Source organism: Anabrus simplex, chromosome X, assembly GCF_040414725.1.
Source record: "Anabrus simplex isolate iqAnaSimp1 chromosome X, ASM4041472v1, whole genome shotgun sequence".
NCBI classification, from domain to species: domain Eukaryota; kingdom Metazoa; phylum Arthropoda; class Insecta; order Orthoptera; family Tettigoniidae; genus Anabrus; species Anabrus simplex.
In genome coordinates, this window is record NC_090279.1 from 147,137,129 (window position 1) to 147,157,054 (window position 19,926).

A 19,926-nucleotide genomic window follows, 5' to 3' on the forward strand; every position below is an offset into this window, starting at 1 on the left:
CTGAAGAGGTGGGAACGTACAAATAAAGTCCTTGAGCTATTAACAAGAACTACGTTTCCCAGTTCAAATGCTGAACCAGTGAATAATAACATTCAGAGCGGTGAGTCACCAAGTTAGGTCATGGTTGACTGCACATACAGAAGAGAAATTCATATCAGAACACTCTAAGTGTACCTGTGGTGAAGAACAGATAGCGAAATACATGTGTCAGAGTCCATTGTGTCCGTCTTTATGTTCTGAGCAGAAGTTGATGCTTGCCGAACATTGTAGCATGATTCTGTACAGTAAAAATAAAATAAATTTATTTACTTATTTACTGACCTCCCATTCCTGAAGCACAGCGGTGAGCAGCGATTTGCGCTCTGGTACAGCAAATACGGTGAGTTTGTCTATTTGAATTGCATGCCTGGAAGTAATAAAGTAACCTCGTTTTCTCAAAAAAAAAAGTTTTCTCCGCCGGTCCGATTGCACCATAACATGAAGAGCATCCCTCATTTTTTTTGTTGGTATGTACACCCTATATATGGGTATATATTCGTAGAAGATAAAGAAATGCAGTAATTTGATCATATTCTTCAATCAGATGGTTATTCTGAAGATGGTTTTCCGTGGTTTCCCCATTTTCACACCAGGCAAATGCTGGGGCTGTACCTGCATTAAGGCCACGGCCGCTTCCTTCCCAATCTTAGGCCTTTCCTATCCCATTGTCGCCACAACACCTCTCTGTCGGTGCGACGTAAAGCAAATAGCCGATGGTTATTTACTATAAATACAATTGCTGGTGGTACATGTTGCACTATTGTGGCTATTGATGCTGAAGCCAGTTAGGAATAGAAACTACTTGCTTTTGTCTTTAGTAGTGGTAACTGTGTTTCCGTCCATGTTCTATTTCTGTCTAGCTTTTGGTGGTGGTGGTGGTGGTGGTGAGGATCTTGGAGCATTTGCTCTCTCACATACTATGTAATTCATTCGTGTTGTCTGTGTATATTAATGTTCTGTCAAATTCCTTGCTTAAATTTAGCTGGATCTTACCTGTTCCTAAATATGTAACATTTTAATGCACAGGTACTGGTAATTTTTTCCATTTCCTACTTTTAATTTGTTTCCAGTGGATTAATTCATATTTATGCACTCGAGGTGATATACTACTGTAGGAAGTGGTGAGAAACACAGGATTAGCTCGCTCCTTTCCCTTCTCTTCTTGGGATATTTAAACCATTCCTGTGCTTTCACTAAAATGATAATTCCTGAACTATTCAAAAAATTACATAATGACAATAATAATAATTGTATGACCTCAGCTACCGTCTGCAGACATTTTAATTTGATGCCATCTGGCTGTCTGCTCGTCAGTTTTGACGTTTTGTTTTACTCTAGGCCTACTAGATTACAGAGTAAACCAAATCTCTCTTGGGCGTCTACGGCTGAGTTTTAATGAATTTTGTTGGGTAAACACCAAATGTGTCGCCAGAGATTTTTTACATGCCGGCATTGTACGACATGGTGTGTCGAATGGACTTTTTTCCGCCCTTAAAAATCCGGCTACCACTGCTGGGTTAGAACCCACTATCTTGGGATCTGGAGGCTGACACTCTACCACTGGTCCACATACTACTCAATGTATATTGATATTATTAAGGCAAATAACCAATTTATTTTGATAACGATTATATGATTAATCTCAAAATACTGTTTCTAGTTTTAGGGTTGATTTTTTTACTCCATGTTATATATGGATACTTTTTGTCTTGGGGTCTGTCATTAATAGTTTAAGCGGTATAAGCCAAGAATGCACTAGAGTGGCATTTTTTCTTGGACTTGCTTCACTGAAATTGCCACTGTTTAGTTCTCTTTCATTACAGATTAACATTTCATATGCCTGAACCTGCCTTGGTAAATGCTCTATACAGCAGTGAAAACCACTTCAAAATTTGTTCTGTGGTTCTTAAAATAACCTTGCACTAACACAGACAGGCACCTACCGCAAACTTTTTAAATATGTATGGATTCTGCGTTAAGCACTTACTTTACACAGGTTCATATGGAAGAGTTCAAGGAATCTCAGAAAGGGATGGGAGTTTGAGAAAAATGTACATATAGTTTAACCACCTGATCAGTTCACATTATTATAATCTAAAACTATTATTTACGGAATGAAAGTGGACATGTTTCAGCTCTTGGAGCCATCAGCACAAAAACCTTTAAATTAGTAGAGCCACCTGTTTTTCGCGAAGTGAAAAATCGCAAAATTGTTGCAAAATTTTACAAATTTGCCTCAAAATGCAAAACTATTTTACCTGTAAGCAAGATTACAAAATAATTGATGGAATTATATGGAATTCTCTCTTCTAATAAACTAAATTCCCATCCTGCGAGAACTTTCAAATACGTCAGCCTTGTGTCGGTGGATTTACTGGCACGTAAAAAGAACTCCTGCGGGGCTAAATTCTGGCACCTTGGCATCTCCGAAAACCGTAAAAATAAAGTTGTGGGACATAAAGCAAAATGACATTACTTATTAGTAGAACTTTCAACGTCGTCATACGAAGTGTGTTCAAAAAAAGACCGAACTTTGTAAAGTGCGCGCAAACCGCAACATTGAGCGAGTTGTGACTGTGGTAGCGCCTAGCGGCAACTTCTGACAACAGACCGCTGCTTTCCGCATTCCATTGCCTGCATTATCAGTTGAGTTAGAGCCTCTGAAGTAATTGCGTGTCACATGTTCGTCAAATTCTATAATGAAATAGCTTGAGGAACAACGCGTGTGCGTGAAGTTCTGCTTCAAACTTGGGAAAACGTTTGTGGAAACATTTGAAATGTTGAAGCTAGTATACGGGGAGGAATGCATGAGTACGGTTACGATGTCGAAACCAAAAGGCAATCATCACAGTGGGTGGGGAAAGGTTCTCCTTGACCGAAAAAAGCACGAATGAGTCGTTCAAACATCAAGGTGATGCTGATTGTGTTTTTTGATTGGAAAGGCATTGTCCATCACGAGTTTGTACCCTGAGGCCAGACAGTGAACAAAGAACTGTACCAGAATATTTTAACACATTTGAGAGATGCTGTGCGCAGGAAGAGGCCTCAACTGTGGGAAAACAAATCCTGGATGTTGCACCATGACAATGCGCCAGCACATGCCTCTCTCTCGGTCCGCAGTTATCTGGCAAAACACCAAATTCCTGTTGTGCCCCATCCGCCCTATTCTCCCGACTTGGCTCCAGCAGACTTTTTCTTATTCCCCAAATTGAAAACCACCTTGAAAGGACATCGTTTCCAAGACATTGAAGAGATCAAGGAGAATGCGACGAGGCAACTTCGCACCATCAAAGAAAGTGCATTCCAGGAAGCATTCCAAAAGTGGAAGAAACGTTGGCAACACGCTGTTGATAGTGCAGGGGACTATTTTGAAGGGGACAGTCTGTGAAATGATGTAAGCTACATAATAAAGTTTTTCTAGCCACAGTTCGGTCTTTTTTTGAACACACCTCGTACCTTGAACCATATACAATGTTTAAGGATCTAGTCGGTAGTTCATGTAGAGCAGGTAAAGATATTGATGTGATTGCCATTCTTCTTTGTCTGAAATCAGAATATAGACACTTTGAGAAACCTGCAGTGAAGGCTTTATGGATCCCAGTGAGTAATGTTGGTAGTGAGAAGTCATTTGCAACGTATTGTTAGATAATATCTGACAAGAGAACATTTCAGACTCCCAGTAATGTGGCACTCATGGTATATCTGTATTTTTTAGACTGATGTGTAAGTTATGTACGTAGGCTAGGTCACACTCGTTAAAGTGTCAGGCTAATTTGTTTCCAAACGTCCTTGTTTTGATATATGTAATATGTGTTGTCATCAGAAGCATAACTCTCATGTTTCTTGTTCATAAGGAAAAATAAAATATGATGTTTTACTGCAAATTGGTATCAGCTATCTTTTGGTTTAGGTTTTATTGCTGAAAATTGGAAAAAGAATTTAGTGTTATTGTTGACGGAGTAAAAAAAAAAAAAGGGAAAAATATACCAAACTATTTTTTTAAATGACTAAATCAGACAACAATTTTCACCACAAACAAATGCCTCTACATGTTAGCATATAGATCAGGGGTGTCGTTATGGCGACCCATGGGAAGCCATGTTTTGTGGTCCGTAAGGGCTTTTAAAAAATGTATATTTCAAGGTATGTGAGGAAAATTAAAAAAAATAAATTCATAGCTTGTTCAAAAATGTATTGTTATACCCTTCATAGACCCTAGTCAGATCTAATTCATTCTTTCATATTATCTCCTGTTTTGAAGTCACTTGGTCTGAATAGATTATTTTTTATTTTAAAAAATTCAAATCCTAACTTCAGCAGAAAATGAGCCCTGACAAAAGCCATTGCTAGGTCTTAACCATTATAAAAATGGCATTGGGATCCATATCCAAATCTTGAACTCCATGCCAACCTGACTGTGGACATTTTATGCAATGTATCATGCAATGAATACTAAAAAGTACTTTAATTGCAATTAGTGCAAGAAGTGGCTTCAATCCTTCGTTCTTCTCTCATTGGTAGTTCTGGCTGGTACACAGTGCTGCACTCTGGAAGTATATTGCTGGGATTTTAGGCTCTTACAACTGTATATCATTGTTCCCTTCACACTCATCATCATCATCATCATCATCATCATCATCATCATCGTACAGTTCCAGTTTCCCGGGTACTGTTAATGAGCCTCTTCGACTTCTTCCTGTCCATATACAACTTGTCATGGAGAACATCATCCACTGTCCATCCTCTGGTAACTAGATCAAACTTGATCATGTCCATCCATCGGATTTTAGGACTTCCTGCAGGTCTTTTCCCCTCCACCTGTCTTTCCAAATTTATTCTGGTTGTTCTTGTAGGCTCCATCCTCATCACATGCCTGTACCACCATAGTCTGGATGTGCCGATTCAGTCTAATAGGGATGTCTTTATTCTGGCTTCTTTCCTCACCTCCTCTTTTCTTAACTTGTCGATCTTGGTCTTCTGGATGGTGGATCTAAGAAATCTCATCGCTGGTGCTTGCAGTCTTGATGAATATCTTTTTGTGAGGGTGCATACTTCAATCCCATAGGTCAATATTGGTATGAAATAGCTGTTAAACATCATCAGTTTGGCCGGTTTTGGAATCATGTCATCCTATAAAAGTGTTCTTACTTGTTGGTAGAATTCAGATCCCTTTTCCACTCTGTTTTTAATTTACTTTCTGACCAAATTATCACTGGAGATTACACTTCCAAGGTAAGAAAATCTATCCACACAATCTAGCTGGTGGTCTCCTAGTTTTACACTTGCTGGACGTCCTTCTTTGTTGACTGCCATCACCACTGTCTTGGTCTCGCTGATGTTAAGGTTATATTCCTGGCACTGGGATTTCCATATGTTGAGTCTGGTCTGTACTTCCTCTCCTGTTTCACCCCAAATCATGATATCATCAGCAAAGGCCACTGCATTCAGTTCACCTAACTTTTCCTTGACGTTCTTCATTATATTATCCATAACAGTGGGGACAGTGCACTTCCTTGTTGAACTCCACTCTTTGTCTCAAACCATGATGATCGACTTGTAACTTCCCCAATTGGTACACAATTAGTACAGTCTTTGTACAACATTTGAATTTTCCTTACCAGTCCTTCAGGCACATTTCTTTTCCTCAGGCACTGTCAGATCTTATCTCGTATAACACTGTCATAGGCCTTTTCTATATCCAGGAATACAGTGACCAGGTTCTTTGCTTTTCTCCCAATACTTTTCCATCAGCATGTGGGTGCTAAACATTAGAGCCATTGTTGATCTGTTACTTCTGAATCCATATTGCTCCTCCTCTAACTGTGGTTCAGTGATGGTTCTCAATCTTCTTTCTGTGATCTTCTCTAGATTTTATAGCCCATGAGACAGCAGGGTTATTCCTCTATAGTTGGTGGGTTTCCATCTGCTGCCTTTCTTAAATAGGGGGATTATAACATCCTTGCTCCGATCTGCAGGTATTTTCTTGTCTGTCCATATGGCATTTAGTACTCTGTGCAGCCATTGTATACCCTGGATGCCTGCTGTCTTTATCATGTCCACATTCACTTCATCTACACCAGAAGAGTTTCCTTCAGGCATAGATTTTAAGGCTGTCTCAGTTTCTTTCCAGGTGATGGGAGGTTCCTCATTGTAGGCTTGGATTTCCAATTCTATATTTTGTTTTTGAACTGGTCTATTCAGTAGGTGGTCGAAATGGTTCTTCAGGACTTCTCTCATGTCACTTTCTGTCCTAACCAGATTTCCATTTTCATCTTCAAGTGCCTTTATGGTATTCATTGGTTTCCCTTTACCGCTGATAACACTATACAGTAGTTTTTTATTGCCTCTGCTGTCTTCCTCTAGTTTCTGAGTGAATATATTCCATGTCTTGGTCTTTTCATCTGTAACTTTTAATTTAACGTCCAGTTTCTTGTTTCAGTATAATTGTTTGAGGTTTCTGATCTTTGCCTCGTCTCTAGTAAGATCCGTTTATCTTTCTCCTGATCCCTTTCTTTCCACAAGAGATTTCTTTCCTTGATTGTTGCTCTCACTCTTTCATTCCACCATGGTGTTTCCTTCTCCCTAGTTTTCATACTTGTCTTTACCACAAACTTCAGTTGCTTCCTTAAACAATGTGTCCCTTGGTCTGGTCCATTCTGTCTCTGCATTTTCCCTTTCATCTCTTGGTAACAGGGCTTTTATCTGGTTCTGATATTCAGTTCTCTTATCTGTTTTCTGGAGTTCCCATACTCTGATTTTTGGCATTTTCCTGTTCTGTACTTTTGGGCACATAGAAGTTTCTCAGGTCCGCTACTAATAAACTCTCGCTGGGTAATACTTTGACATCCGTTACCATTCTGCTCCTTTCTTCATCTGAGATGACATAATCAATTACAGTCTTCTGTAGTCCATCCCAACTGTATTGTGTTATCTTATGGCTCTGTCTCTTCTTGAACCAACTATAATACACCACCAACCCATTCCTCAAACAGAAGTCAAGGAGATGTTCACCTTCTATATTTCTTCCATCATATCCATGAGGTCCCATTAGGTTCTCACATCCAGTTCTATCTGTCCCAATCTGTGCATTCAGATCTCCTATTGATTACTTTCTCTCTACTAATAACTTTTTCCAAATCATCAAGAAACTGGTTCTTATCCTCTTGACAGCATCCAGTTTGAGGTGCATACACCTGTACTAAAGTTAGTTTTTCTTTCCGTACTTGCACAGTTACCTTTATATCTCTCTCACTAACATACTGAATGTCAGCGACTCCTTTTAGATCTTTACTCATGATGAAACCAACACCATTCCTCATCTCTTTGTCATTTCCATGCCAATACAGTGTATACTATTTTCTTAATTTCTTAATTTCTTTCCCTCTCCATTTGGTTTCACTCAGCCCCAGTATCATTAATTTCCTCCTTTCCATGAGGTCCACTAGTTCTTCACATTTTCCTGTGAGACTGAGTAAGTTGATGGTCCCAATCCGTGTTATTCTCCTCCAGGATTTTTGCATTTTTGCAAGACCCTGTCTGTCACCAGGCCATAAACCATTCATCCCTGACATGAGTCTGCTCATGCTGACGTCTTAATTTAGTTGATAAATGCATTCCAAGAATCTTATGTGTTTTGAAAGCAACTACAAATAAGCTCTTTTACTGGCTTGCTAGGCCTAACGTAATTCAGGATTTTCTTTTAGGGTTTATTTCCTTAGCCTTTGACGATCCTGCCTCATCCCACAAGGCAGTGCGTTCCATCTGTACGACCCTCAGAGGAATGGGTTGCCAGCTCCACCGTACCGAATCATATTCTCCGCTTTTGCTGCTATTGAGGTCTTCACTCGTTACCCTGAGCTGGGACCCTTTACCAGATGTTACACGCTGGGTCAGTGTGCTCTGGGACTCACATAGGCAGGGGTGCCACTCCCTGGGCAGGGCTGCCTCTAAGAGGGGTCCCTAACTTATAAGTATTGACTAGGTGGAACCATTATATTAATTTTTCAATTTATATAACTTAATTGTCAATATGGATCCAAAATGAAATTTATTTCACATTATTTTATGCTGGTACCTCTGTTCTATTTACGGGATTTTACGCAAATTGGCCTATTATTAAAGTGCGGCCGCGATAATGTCTAGGGTTTCTGATGTGGCCCTCGAGCCCGTAATAATTGGAAACCCCTGATATAGATGTATGAAATGATTTTAACATAAATACATTTGAAAGAAAGATACCAATAAAGATAAGTTGCCAAGAAAGATCATGAATTGGATACCAATAATTCATTCATGATCTTTCTTTCAAATGTATTGTTTCATACACGTATATGCTAATGTGCTTTTAAAATTATTTGTTTGTGTGCTGATGATGGCTCCAAGAGCCAAAACATGTCCACTTTTGTTCCATAAATAATCTTTTTATATTATAATAATGTGTATAGATTAGGTGGTTAAACTATATATATTTTTTTCTCAAGTTATGTAGTTAATACGGCCCAACATGAGCATGACTGCTAGGAATGGGAGTGTTTTAACAAGGTTCTGCTCTTCTTGTGGTATTAAACAAGGTGATGTACTTTATTGAATCTGTAGAAGGAATAGGTGCTCTTACGATATATATTCCATGAGAAGCAAGCCTTCGTGGCTCAGGCGGCAGCGTGCCTGTCTCTCACGTCTGGGTTCCTTGGTTCAAATCCTGGTCACTCCATGTGAGATTTTTGCTGGACAAAGCAGAGGCGGGACAGGTTTTTCTCCGGGTACTCCAGTTTTCCCTGTCATCTTTCATTGCAGCAACCCTCTCGAATATCATTTCATCTCTCAGTCATTAATCATTTCCCTAGAAGAGTGCAACAGACTTTGGCAGCCGGCACAATTCCAATCCTTGCCGCTAGATGGGGGCTTCATTCATTCCACTCCTGACCCGGTCGAAATGCTAGAAAAAGGCTGTGGATTTTCATTCCATGAGAAGCACGCTCCTTCAGAAAGTCAATCCTTGGACTGAATTGTTCTCTCTCTCCTTTTTTTCCTACATAAGTTGGGTCGAGCCTTCTAATATCTTTTCTTTATTTCTTAACCCTTTTTCATGACTCACTTTTCAAGGGTCAAGTACATTATTATTTTTTATAGTCTGCCTGCTGGTCATGATTGTTATGGCGTCAAGTGTATATGGTCTGACACCGTGGTGAATCGTTTTGAGTCCAGTTGGTGGAAGAAATTTTCACCATCAGAATGTTGGCCGGCAGGGTAGGAGAGATGGTGGTATATAATTTCTAATCATTAGATTGCGTGCCAAGAGCTTGGATCAATTCCAAACCTCTCTGTGGTGTTCCTACGAAGTGAGGGCATATAACACTGTTTATGGTGATTCCTCCATCAGATGGAGACATTCAGCCTAGAGCAGACCACTTGGTGTTTTCCGACAGGACTATGCTAGGTGTTGACACCGGGTTTCACCCTCTTCATCGTCATCTTACAAACACATGCACAGGTTGCCCGTGGGTGTGAAGTAGAAAGACTTTCATCAGATGAGCCGAACATGTCCTCGGACATTCCGGCACTAAAACCCATACACTAAATAAATAAATGAATGAATAAATAAATACTGTAATTATATTTTATTACATCATAGATTGGAAAGTAATTTCCATTGTCGTAGTTTCAGATGGATATGCCTCCTGCTGCTGGTGGTATGGACAAGAAATTTGAAGGCAAATGGAAGAAGGCGATGATCAGCAAAGTTAAGGAGGCCCAACTAGCAGCAGCAGAACTTGAGAAGGTATGATTATTTTACTGCCCTTGTGTTTATTATGTTATTGGGTTTATGGTCTTTCTGTTGTAGTTTTACTCCTAATGTGCCAAACTTGGTTATAATAGTAACAGTTAAATTAAGATATTTTTTCCAGAGCTGCCATATAATCTGGCATATGATGATTTACCCCACAGGATTACATATCACTTTCTTGAAGTCATATACAGAGTGTTCGGAAGCAACGTGAAGAGGGTATATGTGCGTTAGGGGATTGGTCATGCTGATAAATAATTTGAAAAAATGAATTAGATATCTTGCACCGTTCTTATTTTATCAGTTTCTGAAGTTAGCCAATCAAATCACTTCGTGGGCGAATTCAAATGGGCCTTGCGAGGTAGTGTTGCTAAATCTGCACAAGACTTAAGACCTACTTGAGACCTGCTTGAGAGCCAAGCCAAGAAATCAGCATCAAACACAAACACGCCCTGGTTTTCAGCCTGTTTCGCCATCACGCACTAGCTATGATGGGATCGTGTCAGCTCGGAGGTTCATGTTTAAGTCCTTCTCTGGTTAAGTTTTTCTTTCTACGATTGATGCTCTCAAGCCAGTCTTATAACGTTATTTGCTTTATGTCCCACTAACTTTTTTTACGGTTTTCAGAGATACCGATGTGCCAGAATTTAGTCCTGCAAGAGATCTTTTACTTGCCAGTAAGTCTACCGACACAAGGCTGACGTATTTGAGCACCTTCAAATACCATTGGACTGAGCCAGGATTGAACGTGCCAAGTTGGGGTCAGAAGACCAGCGCCTCTACCGTCTGAGCCACTCAGCCTCGCAAGCCAGTCTTAAGCCACATTCAGATTTAGTAACTCCGTCTCACAAAGCCCACTTGAATTCGCCCGCGAAATGATCTGATTGGCTAAATTCACCAGCTGATAAAATAACGATGGCATGAGGTATGGAATTATTTTTTCCAATTTATTTATCAGTATGACCACCTCTATAACGCACATATACCCGCTTCATGTTTTTTCCGACCACCCTGTATATCAAAAGATAGAAACACATCATAACATAAATACAAATGCAGGTCAGTTTAAGAAGTGGGAGTAAAGAAAGAGGAGGCAAGGACAAGCATAAAATCACAATAGGACAAGGACAGTCAGCATATCTTAATACACATGGCATCTTCACATTGTTTTGTCCGGCTCCATGGCTAAATGGTTAGCGTGCTGGCCTTTGGTCACAGGGGTCCTGGGTTCTATTCCCGGCAGGGTTGGGAATTTTAACCATCATTGGTTAATTTCGCTGACACGACGGCTGGGGGCGTGTGTTGTCTTCATCATAATTTCATCCTCATCACGACACACAGGTCGCCTTCAGGCGTCAAATCGAAAGACCTGCACCTGGCGAGCCGAACTTGTCCTCGGACACTCCCAGCACTAAAAGCCATACACCATTCCATTTCACATTGTTGGGGCTTTCTCCCCATCAATCCCAATTCTTCTACGTCCATTTCTTCGCAGCTCCCAACGAGCTCGTCAGGAGGGTGGGCGGGCATCAACACTCGTTTGAGAGGTATTCTCAACCTTCCGATAGGCTCACCCTCTAAAACTTAACAAACGTTGGCGCGTGTGTGAGAGATACTCACCTAGATTTATCTCACTGCTGACAATGAAAATGGGAGGTCTAAGATGTCAGACTGCGTGTTTATACACAACAATGCATGTAATGTTTCAATTAATATTTTCAAGAAGGAAAGATCCTTATTAATACAAGAGGCAGATAACACCAATTAAATAAAGCAGGCTGAAAAGTGCCTTAATCTCAATGACATTGTTTCCTGTGTGTCTCTTGACTGGACATAATTGCTGCGAATGGATTTTTGAACAGCTACATAACATTCAGTACCAGTCCTTTTATCCCCGTCATCATCACTAGATTCAACACTTTGTTCTGATTCGAAATTACCTTCTCCTTCTGATATCTTCATCCGTTTCATTGTCATCTGTAATATCTCCATAATCACTTTCTTCAGTAAGGAGTGCTTCCCTCACAGCTTCCACGTCCAAAGAATTGCTAAGACATCTTGGACCATCTCCAGTTGCCCGGGTGTAGTGTACAAGCCCCCTCCATCTTTGTCTGTCCATGAGCCACTGTTCTCTTGTAATCTTCTCCCAATTTTGTCCTCTCTCCTTGACATCTTTCTTCACTAGATTGGTCATTTTGCTCTGGGTCTGCCCACTGATCTTTTTCCTTTTATTTCTCTTCCATATTCTGTCATGCAGTTCTGCTTGCACTCATCCTTCTTACATGGCCAAATCACTTCAGTCTTGCTTTCTGGATCCTCTGTAGTAGGGAGTCTCCTATTCCCAACTCATCTTGGACTTTTTCATTCCTGAACTTGTCCTTCCTGGTCTTCTGTACAATGGTGTATAGAAACTTCATCTCTGCAGCTTGGAGTTTTGAGTTCTCTTGTCTCGTTTTGACATATTACCAGAAAAAAGGAACAACAAGTCATACCAATGGTTGCACATATCTCATACATTCGATACCAGTTTTCAAAGCTATTTTATAAAAATCATGATAAACCAAATATATGACAAAACCTTTGATGCATAAGGAAATACATTTTATATTATCATTTAGACTTTGACGGCCAGTGTAACTATTCATGATGTATATGTTGGGTTTATGGCGTGTAATGAACTATATAAACAGTCTCAATGGGTTTCAAAAAGAACCTTGCCTTTCATCAGGAGAAAACAGAAAAAGGAAACACGACTCATCAATGGTTACTAAGACAAAGCAACAAAGAACTTGAAATAGTGCACTAAGATGTTATAGGGATGCCATTTTTGTCCCATGCTAGGGACAAGGACTAGGTAGCAATGATTCACTGAGGTTGTAGCCTGTATCGCAGTTGAAATTATCTGGGTGTTCGAAACTAACAACCTTTGATGCGTCGTGTTTCCTTTTTCTGTTTCCTCCTGATGAAGAAAGGCGAGGTTCCTTTTCAAAAGCATTGAGAGTGTTTATATAGTTCGTTGCACAGTATAAACCCAAAATATACAGAATGAATAATATATTTTATGTTACATCGAAATCTAAATGAGAAGTTTGAAAATTTTCTAGAATGGTCGCGCGTATCTGTCACATATAGTAGAGATTCTAGTGCCAACAATATGCTCTCTACAGACTTGAAAGTTTGAAAGTGGACTTGTCCAGAGCCACGGGGAGAACAAGCAAGTGTGGAAACTTCCACTGCCGTAAGTTTCTGGGAGACAGGTTATGAAAAATATTCACTGTACCTGTTGCATATGTGCACCTACCGGGATGTTAACAAAGTCTCCATATTGGAAGAATAGGATAAGAAGGAAGCCGGATTATTATTTTAAGAAGTACAACTGGATAACCATCCTCTACTAACACTAATCAGAAGGGGAAAAGGAAGAGTTCCAGCTCTTTGAAATATAAAGGATCAATAGAAGGATCACATTGCATTCAGGAGATAGTGGGTTTGAATCCCATAGTCATTAGTCCTGAAATAGTTTCCCGTGGTTTCCAATTTTCATCCCGCTGTGGGTGGGGGCGGTAGAATAACACCCACGGTATCCCCTGCCTGTCATAAGAGGCGACTAAAAGTGGCCCTAGGGGCTCTGAACTTTTGGAGCGTGGGTTGGCTACCATGGGGCCCTTAGCTGAGTCCTGGCATTGCTTCCACTTACTTATGCCAGGCTCCTCACATTCATCTATCCTATCCGACCTCTCTTGGTCAACTCTTGTTCTTTTCTGACCCCGACGCTATTACAGTAGGTTTGCGAGGGCTAGGGAGTCTTTCATTTTCACGCCCTTCGTGGCCCTTGTCTTCTTTTGGCCAATACCTTCATTTTTCGAAGTGTCGGACCCCTTCCATTTTTTCTCTCTGATTAGTGTTATATAGAGGATGGTTGCCTAGTTGTACTTCCTCTTAAAACAATAATCACCACCACCTCACCACCACTTCCAATTTTCATACCTTAATTAAGGCCTCGGTTGCCTCCTTAACAGTCCTATCCCATTGTTGCATTGAGACCTGTTTGAGTTGGTGCAACATAAAACACATAGGGGAAAAAAAAAAATGAGGGAGGTTGGGGTAGGAAGAGAACAAGAGCTGAACAAGGGGGTTGGATAGGAAAGATGAAAGTAAGGCATCTGATACAATTGGGAAAGTGACATGCTGAGCTAGGGGTCCTGTGGTTATCAACCATGTGAGCATGTAAGCTTTGTAAAAGCTTTCTTTTTGATTATGTTAGGCACGTTTCAGAAATTAATAACTGGTTTCATAGAAGGCAGTTCGGGTTTAGGAAAGGTTATTCCACTGAACCTCAACTTGTCGGATTCCAGCAAGATATCTGCTATATCTTGGATTCAGAAGGTCGAATGGACTGTGTCGCAATTGACCTATCTAAGGGATGTTATAGGGTAGATCATGGGAGACTGCGGACAAAAGTGAGTGCAGTTGGACTAGACAAAAGATTGACTGAATGGGTGGCTATATTTCTAGAAGATAGAACTTGGAAAATTAGAGGAGATGAAGCTTTATCTGATCCTTTAATCATTAAGAGGGGAATTCCTCAAGACAGTATTATTGGACCTTTATGTTTTCTAATATATATAATGATATGAGTAAAGAACTGGAATCAGAGATAAAGCTTTTGCGGATGATGTTATTCTGTCATCATCATCATCATCATCATCATCATCATCATCATCATCATCATCATCATCATTATCGTCAATGTCCCACTCCAGTCGCTCAGGTGTGGTTAAGAAGCCTCCTCCACTCCTTTCTGCCCTTCCACTTTTCCTGCTGCATTACTTCCGCCACATCCAATCCAGCTTCTCTGATGTCCTTCCAGATCTGATCTATCCACCTTCTTCTCGGTTTTCCAACTGGTATCTTTCCCTTAACTTCTTTCCAATTCCTTTCTTGCTACCCGTTTCTTTCCCATTCTTTTTACATGTCCGAACCATCTCAGTCTTGCTTTCTGTATTTTCTATACTAGCGGTTCTATATTTAGCTCTTCTCTGATTTTTATATTTTGAATTCTATCTCTTCTTGTCTTTTAAATCAACGTTCTTAAAAAAAAAAAAAAAATTCTACTTAATGGATCTTATTATCTTGTCTCTTATTAGTTACCAGCGTTTCTAGTCCGTATGTTACAATTGGTATGAAATACTCTTTATATAATGTTAATTTCATTCTCTTGGGTATTTTGTCATCCCATAAAAGCTCTCTGACTTGATAAAATATTGTACCTTTACTTAATCTGTTATTAATTTCAGTGTTGATTCCATTACTTCCATTAATAATGCTACCCAGATATGTAAACTGTTCTACATTCTCTAACCGTTCTCCATCTATGTTCACTTGGCTTCTCTTTTTCTTTTTCAAAAAGACCTTGACAGTGTGAGATGGATGATGATAAACGGGGTAAAAGGTCACGTTTCTTCTGGTGCATGCATTTGGATTACAGGTTGACGGTAAATTCTGCAGAGCATGTAATGAGCCAGCGTGAAATGGAATAATGATTTCAGTTAATAAAAGCTCTGCGATGTCACTCTAAACTCTCTTCTCTCTTATTTGCTGCCCTCGTAATGTATACCAATATATCAGGGAAGAGATATGGGAAGTTATGTGTAGAATAGAATTGTCAAGAGGAATGCAATTCAGAATTGGAAGCATGTAAGTTATAACAAATGTCCGAACTGTGTTATAATAGATGGCAAAAAATCAGAATGGTTTAGAACAGACAGAAGAGTTTGACAAGGTATTGTACTTTGTGCTCTTTAACGTAGTGATGGACAACATTATGAGGAAAGTTTGCCAAGGGTCAACAGCAAATGATATGAAAGTCATAGCATATGTAGATGGTGTGATGATATGGGAAGAAAATGAACAAAAATTGGAAAAACAACTAAATACCTGACAGATAGCAATTAAAGAAGCAGGCATGGAAACAAGTTTAATAAAAAAATGAGGCATGAAAAATCAGTAGAGAAAACAGAAAAATGAAGGATGTTAGGTGTAATGGAGAAATTCTTAAAGAAGTAGACGCTTTTAAATATGTAGGAAGTTGGCTAACAGGGAAAGAAAACATTAAGGAAGAAATTTTGGAGTGGATACAAAATTGCTCAAAATTTTCTTACTCTGTATCAGACATAATTAGAAATTGGAAATACCTACCAAAGCAAAAATCATGATATATAAATTATGTTATTTGCCAGTATTGACCTATGGATCTGAATGTTGGACAAAAAAAGATCTGAGTAGATTACAAGCGACAGAGGGATCTTAGGTAAAATGAGGAGCCACAGGATAAGATATGAAACGATACGAAACACGCTACAGATCAACCCCCTAAAAGAAAGGATGGAGAGAAATAGGCTGAAATGGTTCAGCCGCGTCAAGAGAATGGGACAGTAAAGATTACCAAGAAGAGCTCTGGAATCTGGAAGAAGACCAATTCAGAGACCACGAACAAGATGGAGGGACCAAGTGGAGGATAACATAAATCGCAGAGGACTACAATGGGAGACAGTGCTCCTCATTCTCTTGTACAACAGAGTTCGATAAATCGTATGGAGTGTAGTTGTGTATTATTACATGCGCTTTACAATAGTTCGGCGACAGCAAACTGGGAATTAAATATATACAGGCGGAGATTATACTCGATTTGCAAAAGAAGGAGCCAAAGACAGAAATTTAGGGCGATGGTGACCTGGCAGCCAGGATTTGTCGTGCCCTGGTCTACAGTATACCATAATAGACCTATGCATAGCATTTTAGGTGTACATACAGTTAAATAATTGTGTAATGTAAATTACAAATATTACTTCATTAGCATATTTTTGAGGTTAGCTATAAAGCTAGTCCTGAGGTGGGATTGAATTTGCAATGAAATAGTCACTTATAAACCAGGCACATTGTTAGCTTTGTAATATCCTCTTCAGAAGAGTACATTCTGTAATATTTAGTGTATTATGAATGAACCTTTCTAAACAAACGCATGTTTGTTGGTGGCTATCAGCTGCCTGCCACGGCAACATACAGATAGGTGTGCAGCAACTGGCTCTGTTATGCAGATGGCGTACCAGCTGAGCTATAGAACATATGCTTGCAACTTGCACATAACAGATAAGTGTGCGACCTGCCTATAAGCAAATCTACTAAAGTCTCTGACAGCATATGTTTACATTCAATAGAAAACTTGCAAAAAGTGCTTGTATGGTTCATCAAGCAGCAAAATGTATCGATCAATGTCATGAAAACTTCCAGTATCTTATGAAAAGGAAATGCATAAGAAGCATGAGAATTTACTGTATGTACATAAATAAGGGAAATTTTGAGCAAAGTTATTTTGTATTTGTATAGCATTGTTAAATACTTATATTAAAACTGTAATTACTACAGTACAGTAATTACAAAATTTATAAAACAATTCGTCACATCATAATCTTAAAAATATTCCAATGTTTGGTCTGCATTACAGTTTGCGAGAGTAAAAACGAATTTTTCCAGCATAGTCCAATAACGTGTGTTGAAATTCACAATATTTATTCATTGGCTGGGAGGCGTTGCCCAAAGCTTAATTTTCCTTCAAAAACTGAAGTAATTTCATTCAGAAACATGCATGACCCCTCCATGGCTAACTTTAAAACCCTTAAATTTTAATATCTTGCTATGCTTTCAGCTAACATGTGACTGCACATCCCTACTGTCCCTTTTTGGTCAAATATTTGCATATCCTATTTTCAATTTCTGGAAAATTCACTTTTTATCCATTGGAAGCTTATCTTTCCCTCCATTCGCCTACTGCAACTTTTGTCCACATTGTACTTTCTTCTTGCAGCATGATTACCAATTTACTCTATTTTTTCAGTAGTGTGGAACTTTTCTTTAGCCATCCGAATGACTTATAATGAAAATTCATGCCAGCCATCCTGAACACACGCTACTACTTAAACCAGCACCACGCAGATTGTGATATCTATGCGGTATGCTTCTTCCTTGTGGCAGGAACACAGCTTCCAATAGAGTGGACAGAAAAATACAAAGTTTCAGATTTCTTTAATTCAGGAGCACTGTACCATCCTTGATGCAGATAATACCCGCTCCTCAACTTCTTGCTGTTAAATTAGTTTTAAAACAATATGTGGGGATTATTTTCATATATACAGTAATAGCAATTCTTTACATATGTTGCAGTATATATTTTCCATCCGTGGTATTCATGGAGAAGTGCTTAATAAAATAATATCTTATTTGCACTTTCTCATTTATGTTCATACATGCTAGCTTCACATAATGTTTGCATGAGTGAGGCGTAAGCTACTATTGGTTGAAATTCATATCCTCCTGGATTGGATTTCTTGGCCAAGGACTGTGTAGAGGGTGTCTGCATATTCCACTGTTTCTTGAAAACTCCCAAATACATTATTTACTGTGTTCATGAATTCTAAAAAGAGGCACAGAAACAAATGACTTGGGTATAAAGCCACAGATAAAAGCTATTTCGTTCATAATTTGGAGTTTCCATAACTTTGTTAATAGCTCCAAAATATTTCTTTCGTAGGTCTTCCGTTTATCTTGTACCACAAATTTTGCCTTATGAGATGTTTTGTAGGAATTTGTTATGTCTTTTAATGAGACCTACAGATTTAATTTTCTTCCCTTCCTCTCCCTCAGGTATTGATCAAAGACCTTTTTTTCTTTTTTTTTTTTTTTTTTCTTTTTTGCCAACATTTTAAAAATGACTTTTCGTTTCTTAGCCCTCTATCCAATTTTTAGCATCCTTCTCTAGATCCACATTTTGAAGGCCTCAGTTTGTTTAACATCTTGCTGCTTTTAATAAACTTAACCATGATAGGTTAATATTGTGTTGGGTCCGTATTGACTGGTCTGAATGTATAATATAACTATTTATAATAGTTTATTTAAATCCGCCTTGATCAATACACTCGTTAAATGAAAGAAACATTATTAATTAAACCATACATGTTTCGGGAAATCTCAACCATTCCCTTCATCAGTGGTTAGATCAAAGAATAACACAATATGACACAATCTTTTGTTTTACAATTTGAAGGAGTATTGTGTCCCAATACATCATATCAAAGAGTAAAGAGAACTTATGAAATATTATAAAAATGATCAATACATACAATTTTGGTTGAACCGAATGAGAACACTATACAAATTTAGGATCTTCAAGTTTTTCTTCTTTTCTTCTTCTTTTTGTTCCTTAAATGATTATATGCTAGCCTAAACAGTGGGTTATCTTCTGTACTTTTCTCATTTAAACTTGATTCAGAATTACATTTTTGTGTAAGGTAAATTTCTAAATTTTCCAAAACATTCATCAGTTTTCCCTTTTTGGTCGAATGTAATAATTTCATGTCATTGGAAATGTCTGTAAATTTATGATTCATTTCAACCATATGTTCTCCCATTGCCGAATATCTTTTATGTTTGACCGCATTAACGTGTTCTTTGTACCTTATAGCCAAACTTCTTCCGGACTGTCCTATGTATCGTTGTTTACATGTTTGGCATGTTAATTTGTAAATTCCTGATTTATTAAATATACATTTATTCTCTATTTTATCTGAATTGAAAATTATCTTATTAGTATTATTATCCGTTTTGTATGTGACATTGATGTTCTTTTTCCTGAAAATTTTAGCCAGTTGATAAGAGTGCTTATTTCGAAAAGTTAGAACTACGAATTTCTTTTTGTCTTTTCGCTCTTTAATTAAAGTTGTTTTAGGTTCATTTTTCACTTTATTTATCATTCTATTAATAAATTGTGGAATATCCGTTGCTACGAGCGATTTGATGGATTATATTTATCTCTCTATTATGATTCTTCTTAGACATAGGTATGTTCATAGCTCTATTAATTAAACTGTAAAATGTTGCCTTTTTATGTTGACCTGGATGATTGGAGTCATTTCTGATAATAGTATCTGTTTGAGTAGCTTTTCTGAAAATTTGAAAATCAAAATGACCAGAATTTCTAGTAACTGTCAAATCTAAATAATTTAAAGTCCTATCATTTTCAGATTCCATCGTAAAATGCACTTGTCTAT

General features: G+C 38.5%; 1 protein-coding gene across 1 annotated transcript in view; it reads left to right on the forward strand.

Annotated features, from left to right (window-relative positions):
* LOC136886717 (uncharacterized) overlaps positions 1-19,926 on the forward strand; it is a 420,809-nt gene that overhangs the window by 125,362 nt on the left and 275,521 nt on the right. The window contains exon 7 of the mRNA XM_067159522.2: positions 9,704-9,817. Within this exon, the coding sequence (XP_067015623.2) occupies positions 9,704-9,817 (114 nt within the window). The remainder of the gene's footprint in view (positions 1-9,703; positions 9,818-19,926) is intronic.